The sequence below is a fragment of the Habropoda laboriosa genome, unplaced genomic scaffold (genome assembly GCF_001263275.1).
Source record: "Habropoda laboriosa isolate 0110345459 unplaced genomic scaffold, ASM126327v1 scaffold38, whole genome shotgun sequence".
NCBI classification, from domain to species: Eukaryota; Metazoa; Arthropoda; class Insecta; order Hymenoptera; family Apidae; genus Habropoda; species Habropoda laboriosa.
This window is the reverse complement of record NW_017100163.1, coordinates 1,356,960-1,375,484: the sequence shown is the minus strand read 5'-3', so window position 1 is coordinate 1,375,484 and position 18,525 is coordinate 1,356,960. Positions and strand designations below refer to the sequence as shown.

Sequence of the window (18,525 nt, the reverse complement as noted above, 5' to 3'; positions counted from 1 at the left end):
GAAGTCGCGATCGAGGAGTCGGACTCGGAGAAAAGTTGATTTTCGCGAAATGGCTTTACAACACATCGTCAGCTATTGAGAGTCACCTATAGATAAGCATCAGAAAGGCGCGTGGCTGGTAAAACGCGAGGAACTCCGTGATCATAAAGCGCCTTTCTGGGCCTCAACCTCTGGTAACGAAACTAATTCAACAATGGTAAAAAAAAAAAGGCACTCAAAAATGAGACACTCAGAAAGGTTGGTCTTTGTCAGAAAAATCTATTGTGAATGTTTCGCAGTTAGGTACCGAATATGTATGTACCATTCTTATTCTTTAGAATGAGCGCCGCAAAACACAGTGAGAAAACATAAAAATTACCTCTTTATACACTAAATTAATAAATTACTAAATTAAGTAATTTCTTCTAAAATGTTTTACCCGATTTCTCCTATAAGAAAAACCAAACATATGTAGGTATTTAGCTAAATAGTTAGTGTATTTTACAGGGTGTTTCATTCAAACGGAAACGGTGGAATTGAAGCTATGGAACTAATATTCGTACAAAAGTTGTTTGGTATAAAGGGACACATTATATGGTATAAGTAGTTTTTCTGTAGGTGTAGTAGTGGGGGAGATATCAAAGTCAAACTCACTCGTTGGTGAGTTATCACCAACACCGGATGCACTAAGAAACTATTTTCACTTAGAATTACTAAAAAATTCAACTTTCATCAAACACTACATAAAATCAAACTTGAAAATCGTTAAAGTATCTCTATCAATCCGCCAAAACCCAGATCCTTTCCTTTCCCTGCTCCATAAACGCTATCCAAAAGTGAATCGCATCAACGTAAAACGTACTTAAACGCAAAGGAAGAGGAATAAGGAGATAAATCGGCTGGGAAGGCGTGTAGCCAGCGGAAGAAAGGAAGCAAAGCGAGCCAAGAGGGATTCTTGCCTGGAATCCTCCGGTGAATTTCCGGTCCCACGAACGTCGCGTTTCCTGCGGGAGGATAGTTCAGCCGGATCCAACGGTTAGATCGTGGCCACGATCGATAAACCATCCGCGGATACACGGACGAGCTGTCATAAACTTGGAAAGAGTATGTCGGGCACGTATGACGAGGACCATCGCGATCCATACCTCTTCGTACGTGCCAGTAGGTGGATCCGGAAGTGGAAGCGCCGCGGGCCTTCGTCGAAGCTCGAAAAAGAAAATGCGAGTTACATTTCTTTCTCTGGCCCCAAGAGATTCAATATTTCACCCCTTAGCACCAGTAAGAGATCCTTACGCTCAAACTTTCCACGTGCGTTTCTTTCCGTACCCGTTCTTCTCGCGCTCTTCTGTAGCTATGTATGTAGGTACATTGGTACGTAAGTATGTATGTATGGTGATGGTGATCGAAAGTTTCAACGGAAGTCTCTTTCGCGCGGAAACTTTTCTTCGATCCGTTTTGTGCACGAGATACGGGAGAAACGATGATTTAATTCGAACGGTTCGATGGTAATCGTTGTTTTTCGAATAGATAGCTGGAGGAACAGTTGAAGGGGTTTGGAAAATTATTTGATCGTTTCTTAAACTTATGAACTTCAAGAGAGAGAGAGAGAGAGAGAGAGAGTAAAAAAGTATTTACGAAGTTTTAAACTTCAGTTTTTCTTCCATAAAATAACTTGTGTAGCTCGTTTGGCGTTACAAATGCCAAATAGTAAAATTTTCGGAAGAAACGGGACACTTGTGGCATTTAACTATCGTGCAATTATTGTTCGAAAAGATGAGGGTGAGCTTAATTCGACCAATAGTTCCGAGATGAAAATTGATAAGCACAGCCCTTTTTTATAAAAATGGGCAAACATTGTCAAAATCAAAGGTCCGTATTTTTTAAACAAATTCGAAATCAGCTAAATGATGACTTAGACCCTCCTAATGTCACTACATTATATTTTATTTGAAACAAACTGCCTGATGTCCACGTAAAAAAATGATCGATTTGGCGTGGAATCAGCCTATATAATTTAAATTACATTTTCTTGCCAAAGTTAGTAAAAACATACATATGTACTCGTTGTACTTCAATATTCTAGAATGAATAATTTTCTTTAGGACATTAATTCTGTAATGATTTTTGTGTGTCAAATAATTTTGTATTAAACTTGTAATAACAATGAGGTTTGCTTCGCATTCAGGAAGTAGATTTTAGTAGACTTCCCCAGACGTCTGTAGAATTTAGTAGATTTCAGTAAATTTCCGTAGGTTTCAAGATTTCAATAAATATTAGTAGAATACAGCAGATTTTAATAGAACTCAACATACTTCAACAAATTTCGGTAGAATTCTCTAAATTTCAGTAGATTTTAATATGCTTCACATTCAGTAGGGGTGAGCGGGGTAATTCCGGCTGCATAAGCAAGAAATGCTATAAAATTTGACCAAGTTTTTTGATATTAATTGATAGCTTGCATGTATGACCCAGAAGGCATAAATTTACGTTGTAATAATATTGGAAAGAGAAAACGAAAAAAGGTCATTCGATTTTGATGACTTTTCTTTATAAAAGAGGTAAAAGGTAAGAGGTTTCTTTTTCTTTTGTATATGTACAAATCAAATGTAAAAATGAGTATTTTGAGCAGTGACTGGTACAAAATAATTATCAAACTAATAATAATAATAGATTTTATTTAAACAACTTTTTTCCTTCTTGTCAAGTGCTAGGGTCACTCTTATGTATTGTACACTCCCTTTCCAGGTATAAGTATTAGAACACTTACCGAATGTGAACTAAATCTAAACGGTCATTGCAAAATGATTAAAATCCAAAAAAAGAATGATTCAGTTTGGAATCTCCTAGTGTAAAGACCACATACATATATTTTCACTGATGTATCGCCACCTTAATTCTACCACTAGATATTTCATACTCTATTCGTAAATTCTAAGAAAAAGGCAATAATTAAATTTTGTTTTTTTTTCGTTGTACTTCCTTCTCTGAATTTTGTAAACTGACATTTTCTGGATAAGTATATCAGAAGTCGTATTATCCGGATATATAGATGAAAAACCAAATGCATTCCAGAATCCTGTTGAATACTGCTATTCTGTTGAAAATGAACCAAGATGCCATATTTGCGGTGACGTGGCAATAATTAAATGCGCATGGTGTAAGAAATCTTTATGTCTCAAACATTTTTTCGACGAGTACCACTATTGTCGAAACTACATAGAATAATTGCTATACACACTGTATGTACTTATAATTTATAAATCGCTCCACCTTTGCCACGATGTCATAGGTGAATAATAAAAACAGTTAATCTTTTCATTGCTGTTAAGAAACTTGTTACTGTCATTGTTACTTGTTACTTGTTACTATATAATTTAGTGCAAGCCTACAGTGCTTCATTAAAATGAAAGTTAGAACGGCTACTACCATAGTGGATGTGCGCGCAAGATGTAAATCATGAAAATCTGCAGAACTGTAAGAGACAATTTTAAAATGTTATATACTAATGGATTTGGAATAAAATGCTCGTCATTTTTTGTCCTCGAAAACGGAAAGACATACGAAAAAATTGTTAATGGATGAGGTTAATGGTTTCTTATGTACAATAACATGGTGTTAAAAAATTTAACAAAATACAGTTTGTTTATAACAAAAAAAATTTATTAATTTAATTTTTCATTTTATTGAAATTTTCATAATGACAAGGGGTGGTTTCACTCCTTAAACTCGAGTTACCGCAGCTAAAAGAAAATACGTGTCGATTATTTTTGGCTGCTTTATAAGTGTACAAAGTTTCGACAAAATCGAAGCCGGACCGTTCGCGAACATTCCTTGTAAGTTGTTTATTGCTATAATCCGCCGCCACCGCAGCTAAAAGAAAATACGTGTCGATTATTTTTGGCTGCTTTATAAGTGTACAAAGTTTCGTCAAAATCGAAGCCGGACCGTTCGCGAACATTCCTTGTAAGTTGTTTATTGCTATAATCCGCCGAATCGAGACTTCGTTGCGTCCTCATCAGGTCGCAACAAAAAGATTATCAAAGTCACTTACTACATATGTACATACATATATTGGATCAAATTGACTCATGAATTCCATAAGTATACATGAAAAATATAATTGCTTTCTGTCGAAACAATCGTACAAATTTTTTATTAGATATTTAATGATATGAAAAAGTTTAAGTCCAAATGATACATTTAATAATAACAGAGGAAAAAGAATTTATTACTTGATTTTCGGTCAAATGGACCCAATTTCCGTACAAGGGTTAAGATCCGAAATAACTCAGCATTTTTCAACATTCAAGTAATCACTTGGCTGATCAATTTACAAATAATTAGAAATTCGAGATTTTTCATGTTACACGACCTAGTAGGTACTAGAATACTGTGCTGAATTCTTCAGGGAGCAGTCGCGATCAAAAAAGCACCGGCGAAGCAGTTACTTCAGAAAAACACTTGTCTGCAATATAAGAATTTTTAGGTAACACGACTGCTTCATAATAAAGTCATATCGTGGCCATTATCTCGGTGGAAACTTTACGTGCATAGCTTTTACGAACTTCTCTCAGGTGCTTTTAAGACAAGCAGAAGTGCCCATAAAGATGGATAGATAAAATTATGAACGTACGAAGCCCTTTCGCGCCTGTATACAAAGATGAAACATTGCGTTTCAAGATAAATGCGCGAGAATCGCCGAAAAAGTTTCACTTCCATCCCTCGAAAGAAGGAATTAGATCAATTTTTCCGAACAAATTTCTTAACGAATCGAGAGTCAAATTCTCAATCAAGCTGAAATAGCCGCAGAAATTTTGTCTGCTCGTGACCTCTGACTGTCCTTATGAACCAGTCAATATTTCTACGATGACCACATTCCTCGTATTGTCATATGATAACATACCCATCTCTGTGGTGTTAAGACAACTGCAAAGCCTACACCAACAGTTTTTCCAAACTAGTCTGCCAGTGATCATCGAGCGATTTTGTCTATAGCGATTTTAATTATTTACTGTAACGTCTTATTTCTATTTTAATATTCATAGTGTTAGAGTTTAGTGCAGTATAAGATATATTTTATATTCAAATTTAGTATCAAAGTTAAATTTAAATAATAATTATCAGTGTTAAGGTGTAGTGCTAAGGTATAATATAATGTTAGAGTACAGTGATAGTTTTGTGTTATAGTTTTGTATTGTGTTTTTTCTTTTGTTATAGTTAATAGCTTTCTGTTACACTTTTTCAACAGTTTTCTTCAAACACCCCGACCACTATTTGTAAGAGAAGATCTTCACCAACCAAGCTGCTGCTGAGAATGCATTCAAAGAATTCATCAATTCTAGAACACCAGCAATTTACGCTATTGGAATTAAAAAGCTCATTTCTTGTTGACAAAAATGTGGTGATTGCGATGGATCTTATTTTGATTAAAAAAGTTTAGTCTAAGTTGAGATCTGTGGATTTAAAGATGAAGTTTAAAAACCGACATTAATTTCTTACCAACCTAATAGTTAGCCTAATTCATTTCTAATTCATGTCTACACCAATGCGTCGCATCTATCGCTTAACACTATCTCACTCGGTCTCAATGCGTCTCATTTACTCCCTTCGTCACGCGATCCGATTAGTACATGTGACCACTTTGGGTAATAAATCCGCGTGAAGTGAGGTGAGTCTATTTTACTATGCCCAATCAGACCCACATTCCTTCCGCGGGACTTTTTTCCAGCTCTGCACAGTACTTACATCTAGTTTGTTTATGTGTCTGTCATGAAGTCGTTGAAGATGTTGAATGTAACTTCTGCCAGTGCCATTCTTGGCTTGTGTCATAGTAACCGCAAGTTCGTTACCATTCCCTTCGTATCTCGTATTTTTGTTATAACTTTTTAACAAACGACCTATGTTTAAAACAAATTTGTTTTCTTACTATTACCCATATTACCCTGAGAAGATTTCATCGGAAAAAGCCAGGACACTCTGTATATACATCTAACCTGAGTTTAACCGTCCCCTGCGCCTAAGGCACGGGTCTCCTACGTAACTTTACTGACGAATCCACTAGGAGACCCAGTACGAAACACATCTTTCTTTCCCTTTCCTGTTCCGCCTATCCTCTCTCTACATATTTATTTCCTCCTTCCATAACCAACCGCCGTGGAACCAATAATTACACAATTCTATATCCAAAACCTATTCACACCCACAATCCCCTTTCGTCAAACGCCATAATTCACTCACAGATCATCAAGCAAACAATCAACCTTCCAACGTGTCACTATCGTAGAAAAAAAGCTTCATCTCGAAGCCAAGACTATGTATACGTGTATACTTGGAAAACACCGTCAGACATGCCGCGACTACATAGTGTCCCGTGGCGTCACCTTGAGATCGTGGAAAAGCATCGTCAGAGGAGAACACGCAGATAAGTACATAGGTACATCTGGAGCAGTTGGCCAATGGTATACGTATGTGAATGCCGTGAATACTTGTGGCCCAGCGATACGACGCCTGTATTAGTACCGGTAATTTCGCCATGATGCACCGGACGTGGATCACAGCGGAAGATAGATGACATTGTTTCCTGCGTCCCTCGAGGGAGGGAGGAAGGGTGACGCACAAAAGCGTTTCGACGGAGAGGGAACAATCGACGAGCAACAGAGACCGATTCAATAGATTGAAAAGGGCTCGGCTGTGTTTGCTGAGAGACGATGGATGGTGGGTATAGTAAGGAGGACCTACATTGTGGATTGAAAGTTTTGGAGAGGTTGAATGATGTGATTTGTTGAAAATGTTAAAGGGCTTTCCACCTTAGAAGAGAAAGGATATCTTTAAGATTTTTTTTCTAAAGAAACCGGTTAGCTGATTAATTTGAAATTTTGCAAGTGTTTCTCATGCTTGAAAGAAGATGTATGAAAATAATTAGGACAAAATATAAGAAATTTTGTTAGGGTTTTCGTGTAGTCTATGTAAAAATAAATATAATAGTTTTCTATGTGTAAGTTTTCTCAGTGTGGAACTATCAGAAGCAGAAAATTCAAATAGGATTTTATTTAGTAATAAAGTGATTGTGTAAGTAGGGCATGAACCACAGGTTTTGCAAGAATACTAAAAATTGTCAAAATGGCATCAATTTAAAGTGAAAGTATGGGTTCTTTTAAGTAAAATTTTGAATTTTTTGTAACAGAACAAGTAGTTGATTCGAAAATATTAAGCAAACCATATTGCATGCCCTAGATACAAATATGTTGAAAATGTATGCAAAATTTCAAGTCAATCGATTGCATTGTTTTCGAAAAATCTTGCACATTGATTTGCAAGGTGTGTACATGCTTTTGAGACAATCACACTTTATAGATTACATTGTAACATATCATCACATGCCCTAAATGCTTATGAGGTGAAAAAATATAGTATTCCATTTAAAGGAAGAGAGTAACCATGAAAACTGAAAATTTACCCAATGTAAAAATATTTCACGTACCACAAAGAAATATGCCCAAGGAACTGTTTTCACTTCAGTTAAGAGGGTATTCTAGTCTAGACTTTTCCAAAAAATCGATTTTTTTTTACATTTTCTGAAAGTAGACATTTGCAGAAATATAACTGTCGAAGAATTTTTCCGAATTCGTAAAATTAACGAAGTTATAGATGGTTAAAGAAGACGACATGTAGTCCGTAGTCATAAGTATACCATTCTCGTGTAACTGGTATGAAAAACTTTAAACGCGTTTTTCTCGAAACGCGTGGAAATATCTCAAGATCTAGTTTTCCGATTGACTCGAGATTTTACATGCACCTTCAGTGGGTGTGCCGTTATCGTCTGAACAAGAATTATGCCAAAATATATATTTTTCTGATTTTTAGAACCTCTGAAAGGCGAAAAAAAATCGACAAAATCGATACACAAAATTCAAAGCCATTTTGTAAATTTTCACTATTTTTTTTCATTCTGGTTCACACCATAGTCACAGTCGTACTAATCAAGAATCCTTTTGGTTTTTTCATTTCGGATAAACAGAATGGGCGGAATCGTGTCAGCTAGTAGGACACTTTTTTTTTAAAGGACTGCACTAAATGATATATAATTCAGACAGTTTTCATTATTTTCACTTGAAAAGAATTGTGAACTTTCTTAAAACATGAATAAATACGTACGCAAAATGCGGATACTGAGAAACTTATACTTTCCTTACAAAAAAATCCCTAAGAAGGACTAAAAAATGACACTCTAGACTAGAATACCCCCTTAAGAGATATTCGCTGGGAGCAGTTTACATAGCTCAACCCGTATATACCGGGTGTCTTTTTTAACTGGACACGGTAGTGTCAGTTCAGAAGGAACTGAAGCTATCGAAAAAATGTTTTTACAAAAGTTATTTGGTATGATGAAGGGCGTAATGTGGCATAAATAGTTTTTCGCGGGTGAAGTAGTGTAGGAGATTTCAAGTGCATTTTTTTAAATGGGACGCTATATTTTTCTATTTTTAATATTACAGACTTTCGTGACAAGAATTCAACAAGATGTCACATTAAGTCATTTCATTTTATTAATAGCATAGTCAAGTAGAGCTTTGCTGGCTGAAGGCGTGTGACATATGTTCACCTGACTCTCCGAGTTTGCACTATTTTATGATTTTTCTTAAAACAAAGTGACTCCGTCATATCGTTGAATTCGTCTGAAAAAAATAAACTTGACTTCGAAATCTCCCCCACTACTTCATCCACGAAAAAATTATTTATACTATATTATGTCCCTCGTCATATCAAACAACTTCTGTATGAACATTTTTTCGACAGTTTCACTTCCTTCTGAGACATTTCACCGTGTCCGGTTAAAAAAGACACCCTGAATAAAATAAAATGTGTGTTTATATGTTCCCTATAAATTCCCCAACCCTTTGACCGATTTGAAAATTCTGTGAAAGATGTAGCCTATGTTATGTACGCAGCCTAACCGATTAAAATTCTGTGTCAGCTTCAAAGGTATTCAGGTACTAAACAGAACCTATAAAAATCAAATGAAAAACACAAATGGTCCATGAATGGCACATATTTGATAAATACACTGATTTTAATGGAGCAAATTTCACGTCTTAGTTTCAACAACAAATAGACGTATTCTGTCAAAATTATAGGTAATATTACAAACTATGGTTTGTTATTAACATCTTAAAATGAAAAAATTTTACACTTTGAATTTCTGATTTTTTTTCCATTGGTCGAAACACTGTGCATCGGTTCGCCCACGAAAATCCTAACTTTCGACTTCCGGTGAACCATTCTTATCTACTGTCTTGCTTTAATCACGCAACCAGGCGACACACGCGCCGCTCCGACAACGGGCCCTCGCATTGCGTAACCCCTTCACGGCTTTGTGATAATTTCAATTTTATATGTATTATTATACAATGTAAACAGTTTAATAATTGAATGAAATTGTGAGAAATTGTAGAAATGTGAAAATACTACGTTATTCTTCTTGAACTTCAGTTATCAATTATAACGCTGCGTAATAATTATACTTATCTTAAGAATTACATCAATTAATAATTTCCAAATTTTACTTTCTTGTGTATATCACGTGTTCTAATTGAAAATTTGTATCTTCAGATAGAGTTACAATTGATTTGAAATAAAAATAAGTATCTCTTTAAGTGCACTTCCTGCTAGAAATTTTGAATATTTTTAACCTGTCGTCTTATCTCTCCTATCAGATAATAATCTTATCGCATCATTCTTATCAAAATTCTAATATTTTCTTCGTCTTACGTAACTTCGATAGACGTTTAAAATCACTATCGCCTTGAAACATAGCGACGACAATGATACGGCGACACACTTTATCAACTGAATCTTAAAAAATATAAGTTCGAAATTTTTAAAAAATTATTCGATACTTCGAGAAACTTCTTAAAAGATGAAACAATCATCCTCGAACATTTTACAAGCAGTCTATAATACGAGAGGAAATATAAAGAAAACCCTAACAAAACAAGAGACATAAAGACGAGATCGAAAGGAAGACGAGAAATGGAGAGAAAAAGCTTCTCTCCACTGAGTGAGAAAGAAGAAAGACACAGCGGAAAAAACAGTTTCCCTCTTCTTCACCGAGTCAAATCGTCATTTGTCGTATGTCTAGCGGGCGCAGACGTCGACTACGACGTCGACGACCGGGAGGGATGATAACAATGATAATGACGATGACGGGCAGGAACGACCGGCTCGAATGACAGAGTCTGCGGCGTCGAGTGAACTGCGCCTGCAGAAACAATGCCTGCTGAATTTCCGCTCCGATTATTCGCCACTGTGTAACGCATAAAACGAGCGCCGAATCTGATACGTGTGTATCCACGTCTTGATGCTCTCTCTCTCTCTCTCTCTCTCTCTCTGCCCTTTAGCTCAGTCTGTCCTCTCTTTCTCTCTTCTCTCTCTCTCTCTGCCCTTTAGCTCAGTCTATCCTCTCTCTCTCTCTCTGCCGTTTAGCTCAGTCTGTCCTCTCTCTCTCTTTTCTGCTCTGTTTCTCCTCTCTCTTCTCTCATTCATTCTTTCTCGTCTCTTTCTTCTCTCTCTTCTCCTCTCTCTCCCTCTCCCTCTCATTGGCGATGAATGAGCACCGTTCGAGCGAATGGTTCGGTGCTCTCGCGACGATGACGCGCGGCTTCGATACGCTTCTCGATGGAACGAGATCGCGGCGATTGTATTGATCGATCCGAGCGTTGACACGTTCGACGCGTGAAATTGAAGGCTCTCTTCGCTGGTGTCTTGGAGCCAAATAGAGCAAGACCGAGTTGCATTGTTTAATTGTAATGGAAGCGCGATTGTACGAAATTGTTTGCAGTTTCATAGCCTTTGTTCGATATTTAGTTTTGACGTTAGAATGGAGAATATTGGGCGGTGTTGAATGAAATAAATCGCATAATACGGATGATTATGTTTTACAGTTATTTCCACCTTCTCTTCTTTTTGAGAATATTTTACGTAGAAATTTTCTGCGAATTGTTTATCACGTACACGGGTTGTAATTTTTCTTTCTTCTTTACTTAATTGTGGAATTTACGTCGCATCTGTTGCTAGGTCATTACCAACGAATTTCAATCGATTTCCTTTTACATTAGGGTATATATTTAGATTTTGCAATAGAGGTTGGTGTCTTTTAAATAATTTACAGTGTTAGAGTTTAGCTTACCGAGGTTTATGACATGGAGCAGGCAGGCAGTTATCTTTGAGACCTTTGTTGAATGCGCGTACCATCCGTGCACCAGCATTAGGATGGTACGTGACAAAATTAGTTTTTCCCTTTTTCACCTTTTTAATTATGTTTCGCTAGTTCATAGAATTAGGACTCGGTAACACAGGCCATGTCATAAACCCCGAAGACCCAAGCGGTGACCTGGCGAAAGACGACGTCACCAAGTCCGGGGTTTTTTTTCCTAACGGTGAACAGTCAGTTACCCCCATCTCTCCCACTTTCTCTCGGGAAGAACCCAGTTCTCCTTCCAGAAAGGACACACGCCAAGGGCGCAATGGAAGGGAGGACACGAGGAAAGGGAAACGGGAGTGCTGGGACCGGACAGTGGTCTTTAAAAGAGTAACAGATCATAGAGACAAGACAGTCAGAAGCGTCACACATCACTACGGTCCCAAAGCCGTTATCAACCTTTGGGTGGTCCTTCCAGAGAACTATAGACGGCACGTAGTGCAATATTCAGGGCTCGAGTTCACCCTAACATACAGTATTTTTTATGTGGTCCTGTGATGTCAGCTTGTCAGTTTACACTTCTGGCGTTGAGCTTGAAATCTTCTGCTCTTGTATATACAGTATATGATTTGTCGACAGAATTTCGTGGTTACAGAGGTTACAAAAAGGTAATTTCGTTTTCTCTATTAGACGTTCATGGGTTATTTTCGAATGGCCACTTCCAAATCTAGTCATAATCGTTTCTTCTTTCTTCCTGATATTGTAGTTAGATATTGATTGACAAAAGTCTTGTAACTATGACCTGAGCTTTCCTTCTTTTGGTCTCTTATAACAAAATTTTTTTCTAACTTCTCGCTTATACCCACCAGTTACATGACACCCTGCATTTAATGTATCTGCTTTTACACTGTGTAATTGAGAATCTCCTCTTTCGAAGTGTTTCTTAATTTATATTAAAGTGTGTAGTGTGGGTGTTGACTAATAGAACGAATAAGAGTGCTTCTACCCCTTGGAGAATCTTCCCTGGGCCACGGGCAGACCACTCACCCTTGATTTTCGGGGTCGACAGGGGGTGGTGGTATGTTGTAGCGAGGAGGCAGGCTAACGCGACTCAATCCTGTGTATGTGTTCGAGACTTTACGACGCGTCAATTACTATTGAGTGAATGGGCATTAGAAAATGGCACGTGGCACGCAGAAACGCTGAGTTTATGCGATCATAAAACACTTTCTGGGGCTCGACATCGGTTTACAAAAGGAATTAAGTTAACGAAACATTTAAAAATAAAGTTCCTCAAAAATGGCAGAGATGGGCGTCCGTGTGATAAAGTCGAATCCTAACGATTAGCCTTGCGTCGCAACAAATAGAAGTAGATAAATAATACTGTTTCACGTGTGAATTTTCAACATAAGAAAATATATAAATTTACATTATACCGACTTATAACGTTGTAGCGAATTGAAAACATATCACTATACACATGGCCCATCAATGGTCCACGGTATGATAATTACTCTATACATAACAATTACCAAAATGCCTGAGTAAAAAGTCGAACATAGCCCACTCGACGTGTTAAGGGGGTATTCTAGTGTGACGGTTTCAAAAAATTGATTTTTATTTTTTTGCATATATCGAAAGTACAACTCTTTAAGAATGTACTCCAAGTTTTATAGTTGTATTCAATAAAATAACGAAGTTATAGCTCGTTTAGGATGACACATCAAGGGAGAGTCTAAATTGCACTCAAAACTTCAATCGCGTTTTTCTCGAAACCATGTTTTTCGAAATGGTGTCCATGATATCTCAAGATCGACTTCACCAATTAAGGCCAACTTCTGCACACATGTGGCTGTCGCGCCTACTACAATTGTCTCAAAATATTTCCTTTTTTTAAATTTTGACAGCCCCATAAAGTCGAAAAAAATGTATGAAAATCAAAACTCAGTTACTATGTGACGTTATTTTTTAAATTTACAATATCTTTCTTTCATTCTGGTACCGGCTATAAACAAGGACATACAAATAAGAAATCCTTTTGAACTTTTTGTTTCAGATAATCAGAAACCGTCCAATAGTGGACACCGTCTGGGCACCGCTTTTTTTCAAGAGCAGCTTCAAAGCGGTCCACTTCAGTTAATTTTAATGTTTTTGTTTTCAAAAAAATTGAAAGTGTAATCGAAATGCTATTAAGTATGCAGAAAAAAACAGGGTTGCAGTAGCTTTCATAAGTTCCTCATAAAAAATTCTGAAATAATAGCCCACTCGACGTGTTAAGGGGGTATTCTAGTGTGACGGTTTCAAAAAATTGATTTTTATTTTTTTGCATATATCGAAAGTACAACTCTTTCAAAATGTGTTCCTAAAATTTTATAGCTGTATTCGATAAAATAACGAAGTTATTATAGCTCGTTTAGTGTGACACATCAAAGGCCGGCGATAGGGAGAATGGAGTTTCGCAATGGATTTGTGATTGAGGTTCGGAAAAGTGTATTTAAAATAATAATAATAATAGTTTCTACGTTAATTATAATCCATCCTCTTCTCTTTTTGCCAGTATAATGGATTTTTACTGAACCTGAACCAACTAACCAACCGGAAACAACTCCGCGACCATGAGAGGTACTCGGCAAAATTCTTCCCCAATTCTCAACTTACTATACAGTGAAGCTAAAGGTGGCACAGTTCTATCCAGCCAGTGTCAAAGAAATTTACAGAAACTCGAGCTCCAATAATTCTCGCGCGGTTTTGAATGCTATCCTCGAGATCGCCGCTACGAGAGGCGTCGATCGTAAATCTTGTCCTTGACCCGCACACACCAGCGACATAAATCTGCCGTAGCAGCGGTGTTCCGCGATTTTACTTCTTTCCTGGCCAAGCTTTTATCCTAAAATATTGTATCTGAGGGGGTTATACTGTCCTCGTGCGAAGAAACGCGAGCCCAAGAGGAGGAAAACCGGAAAACGCGTGCGAATTCGAGCCGACGAAACTCTGGTGAAGGATTCACCCGCGAAATTTAACACGAAAAATAAACGCACGCTTTTATATCGACGGTTTTAATTACGCTCGACCGGCGTAAAACGCTCGAGCTCGTCTACGAACAATACGGATCGTAAAGAGCGGCTCTCATTGGAAACGAAATATTCTCCACTTTTATGTTGTTCTTGTTCTTCCTTTCTCTCTCTCTCTCTCTCTCTCCCTTCCTTTTTTTTTTTGTTTCAGAGTTGTTGGAGGGAAGGTAGAATTTTTGTTGCTTCGATTGTGTGTATTGTTGAGGAAAGTTCAGCGCTTTAGTTTAGTTAAATGGTTCCTGGAAAATGAGAAAAATTTTCAGAGTAGAGTTTCTTTCTTTTTTACGGTGGGGGAATTGGAAATTTGAAAGATGTAAATACATGTAAAGATAAATAAATTTTTTTATACTTTTTTACTATTACAATTTTGTATCTTTTTCTTAGTGTTGGGAGACACTTGAAAAGTATAAAAATAGGGGAATTTTTGTTTATATACATTTTTACATTTTCTTAACACTTTTCGTGTGCACAACTATAGTTTGGAAGGGAAAGAAGCGAAAGTGGGTCTTTCGTAGTCAGATATAGGGTCCCTGAGCGCGGGCTCTACGCGCGCTCTGATTGGCCAGTGCTTTTCGTTAATAATTCAAAAATGAAGCTTCAAACAACATTTTGGTAAAGGAAACAGTTGTTCAGAGTCACCCCAGCAACCCCCCATTTCCGGGTGTTCGAGGAGTTACGGGACACCCTATATACATCCACGAAAAATCACCGCGTGCTTGTTTATCCCTGTCCTTTTTTTTTTTTGCGCTACATAAAACTACCCTATCTTATTATACCCTTCCCTTGGTATATATACAAACTCATTCATTCTATTGAATCCCTTCTCTTGAATTCCCCGCATGCATTAAACTCCCAAAGGTCATTCACTCGTCCTCGCACACACACTGCTACACCTAGAGAAACATTATTTAGACCGCCTAATATCCCCCTATAACATCATAACCTCAATTTCTCAATTGAACACGCTGTGTATCATCAAAATAAATAAAACTATGTTTTACATATATCGACCTAGACATAACCTTAAATTTCGCTTTCAAAATATCAACTTAAAAATCGAAACAATATTTTTCGATGTACCTAACCGAGAAATAAACGAGTTACTTATATGTATTTTAATTTTATCAATTTCGACAGCGAAAAAAAAAGGCGTGCTATAAAATCGATAAATCGTCGCTTTCATACCACTTTCCCCACGAGTTCGCGTTAAACGTGTTCGTGTCGCTGAATTGGCTCGCCGGTACGTGCTAATTTCGCGGAACAAAGCGCCGGTTGTTTGGAGTGTACACAATATTCTTGACTTTAATCACGTAGAAAAATGCGAGCGGCGAACGCCGCGTGATAATATCTCATTTGCGCTTTGTGCTTAGCGAAGCGGCGCGAATTCAACGAAAAACACGGAAATTGCCAAAGAGGGACTTTCAAACAGCCGCGAAATGGGAATGTTTTCTTTATCGCAGCAAAGAAGATCTACTATAACCTGATAATACTCTTTCTGTATGTAAAATTTACCATTAAATAGTTTGTATTTTATAAACAGCAACTTTAGAAGCTTGTTAGAAAACGATGAGTATCGTATTTATTAATGTCCATAACTGGCTCTACTTTTTCAACTTTACTCGTTGAGGCCATTGACCTCTTTTCATTCATAACAAGCGTTATTATACGTATGTTCAAAGTTTCGTGATTCTATTTCGTCGAATTGCATCGAGCTTGTTGAATATATGGTTTAGACCATTGTTATAGGAAGAGATTATTTATACGCTAAATAATCATTTTAATTGTCAAAGTTGTGAATTTGTTATTACGTGTAAAACATTGAGCGACACCTGTTATCTAAAACCATGATACTCTTTCATAAAGAATGATACTTCGTTGACAATGTCACGTCCTAGAGTATCGTACAGATTGTTTCATGCTTCTATCGTAAGAGGGCTAAAGTTTCCTGTTTCTTTTAGTTCGTGATATACATCCGGTACGTTACTTGGTGTTAGACTCTTATATTTGTTATTTAAAATATGTTAAATTAATTAAATCGATAAATTAATAATAGTTATAAGTTGTTCTTAATTGTTCCGTGATATCACGTAAATATTTTCATTGTCGTATTTCGTGTATTTTTTATCGATCTCAGTGGATTACAAGAACGTATCTCTTGCACGGCATTTCCAGCCGTATAACAACAAAAGCGTGTACTTTCTTATAAAATCTAAATACGTTAGTACTATATACTTTCCGTGAATTTTGCAAAAAGACTGTGTTAAAGATACTTTGTTTTAATGTTCAAGTGAAATTTTGTTTTGTTTTTCTCTACAATTCGAACATTACTTTAGTATAACCTAAAACACTACATTATCTATACATTTGTACGATGATTTTATCGTAATTAGTTCTGTATCTCCTAAATACTAAGATCTTTTCTAATACCAGTTTTGTAGAAAGATATTTTTATAAGTGTAATATGTGCTGTTAGAAATGGCAGACGCACCTGCTGACCCAAAGGCCAAAAGGAAAGTAACCAAGAAACCAAAGGAAAAACCAGTAGAGCTTCCTCCTTTGAAAAGGAGACCCTTCAAAAGGCACGGACGACTTTATGCCAAGGCTATTTTTACTGGTTACAAACGTGGACTACGTAATCAACATGAACACACAGCACTCCTCAAAGTTGAAGGAGCTGGTACTAAACGTGATTCAGATTTCTATGTAGGAAAACGATGTGTTTTTGTATATAAGGTAATTGTTATTGCTTCTCTTTAATCGATTCTTTCATTTGTGATCATCTTGTAACATATGGCACTAAGTAGCTGTCAAGGAGTTGAATAAAATTATGATCCTCACATGTTAATGTTTTGCAGGCAAAAAATAGGACACCTGTTCCTGGTATCAAAGGCAAGAAAACAAAAGTTAGGGCCATTTGGGGTAAGGTAACCCGGCCACATGGAACCAGAGGTTCAGTACGAGCTAAATTTAAGAGGAATCTGCCAGCTAAAGCTATGGGTCACCGAATCAGGATTGTAAGTTCTTTGTTCATTTTTCTAATTGTATAATATATAAACTTAAATTTGATCGTGCGTTGTTTTATTACAGATGTTGTATCCCAGTCGGATATAAAAACTTTTTTCTTGTGTAAAATAAGCAAATAAATACCAGATTTATTATATTTAAAATATTTAATAAATATTGTAATTATTGGACATTAGTATTGAATTTATTCTTTTTTTTTGCGTTCAATTCTTGTAGAAATTTTTAACATACATCAATTCATAGTTACACAACGGGAAAATATAACCTCAAATTTTATAGAAATAATATATTATACCTCGCAAATTATTTTACGTAACAGGTTAAAAAATAAGGAAAAAGCATTAATATTAGATTTAAGGAAGAATAGAACGTACATATGTAAAGTAAATAAGAATTTAATATTGATTGCATAAATTCGAATGGAAGCCATTTTCTGACGACACTACGCATAGTCAACCTACACATTGAAAGTTCAGTCCTTACATTGAAATATGCACAGACTAACTTACTGTAGTAGTTAGGTGTTGCATGGTGTCTAAGGTTTTTGGTGCGACAGAAGTAAATATTGCGAGACGTTCGGTTTAGTTTAAGGGAGGAAAAGAAATTTTTCTCCTAACAGTGTCACAATGCTCCGTTCGTTCATCTAAACAGATCGTAAAGAAAGCGGAACGAGGATGATGTTTTGCTGTTTGAGAAACTGTTTTGACGGCTTTGGCTTTGCCGCAACTCAAATACCGAAGAGAGAACCAAATCCTATAGCTTTAGACACATCTTACATGGGTAATTTTCATTTTTAGCATTAAAGTAAAGTTAATAATGCTGTTCGAAAACATTAACGATATCTGTATCGCCGTATTTGCATAAAATTTACATTCTTGCGCGTCTCGGAGATAAAGATGTGCGTTTAGTGTCATTAATGATTTATTATCTCATGATAAAAATTCTGTTACGCACGTTCTATGTTAACGGTAAGAATTATGAAATTTTTCGAAACTTATGAGTGTTTAAGGAAAATATTGTCGAATTGGCACAGGACATGAAGTTGTGATAGTAAAAAATGGTCTAAGAGTGTGTGGTCGTGGTGGTGCCTTAACAAACGCTCCTCTTGCCCAAAGTAAAAGTTATTTTGAAGTTAAAATACAACAAGGTGGGATATGGGCTATTGGATTGGCCACGAGGTCTACAGATCTCAATGTTACACTTGGCGGAAATGACATAGAAAGTTGGGCTCTCAATTCTGATGGTATTATAAGG

General features: G+C 36.6%; 3 protein-coding genes across 3 annotated transcripts in view; 2 read left to right on the top strand and 1 right to left on the bottom strand.

Moving 5' to 3' along the window:
* Positions 1 to 14,408: 14,408 nt before the first annotated feature.
* The window catches only part of LOC108578485 (heparan-sulfate 6-O-sulfotransferase 1-B), an 11,846-nt gene continuing 7,729 nt past the window's right edge, over positions 14,409 to 18,525 (bottom strand). The window contains exon 5 of the mRNA XM_017941833.1: positions 14,409 to 14,486. The gene's annotated coding sequence lies outside the window, so the exon portion shown is untranslated. The remainder of the gene's footprint in view (positions 14,487 to 18,525) is intronic.
* On the top strand, positions 16,195 to 17,358 carry LOC108578488 (60S ribosomal protein L35a). Its single transcript, XM_017941835.1, has 4 exons — positions 16,195 to 16,222; positions 16,721 to 16,980; positions 17,103 to 17,261; positions 17,335 to 17,358. Exons 2-4 carry the CDS (start codon positions 16,723 to 16,725, stop codon positions 17,356 to 17,358), a joined length of 441 nt encoding a protein of 146 aa, XP_017797324.1. The 5' UTR covers positions 16,195 to 16,222; positions 16,721 to 16,722.
* Positions 17,776 to 18,525, top strand: part of LOC108578487 (SPRY domain-containing protein 7) — a 1,125-nt gene continuing 375 nt past the window's right edge. The window contains 2 exon segments of the mRNA XM_017941834.1: positions 17,776 to 18,051; positions 18,305 to 18,524. Coding sequence (XP_017797323.1) covers positions 17,946 to 18,051; positions 18,305 to 18,524 — 326 coding nt within the window. The 5' untranslated portion in view covers positions 17,776 to 17,945.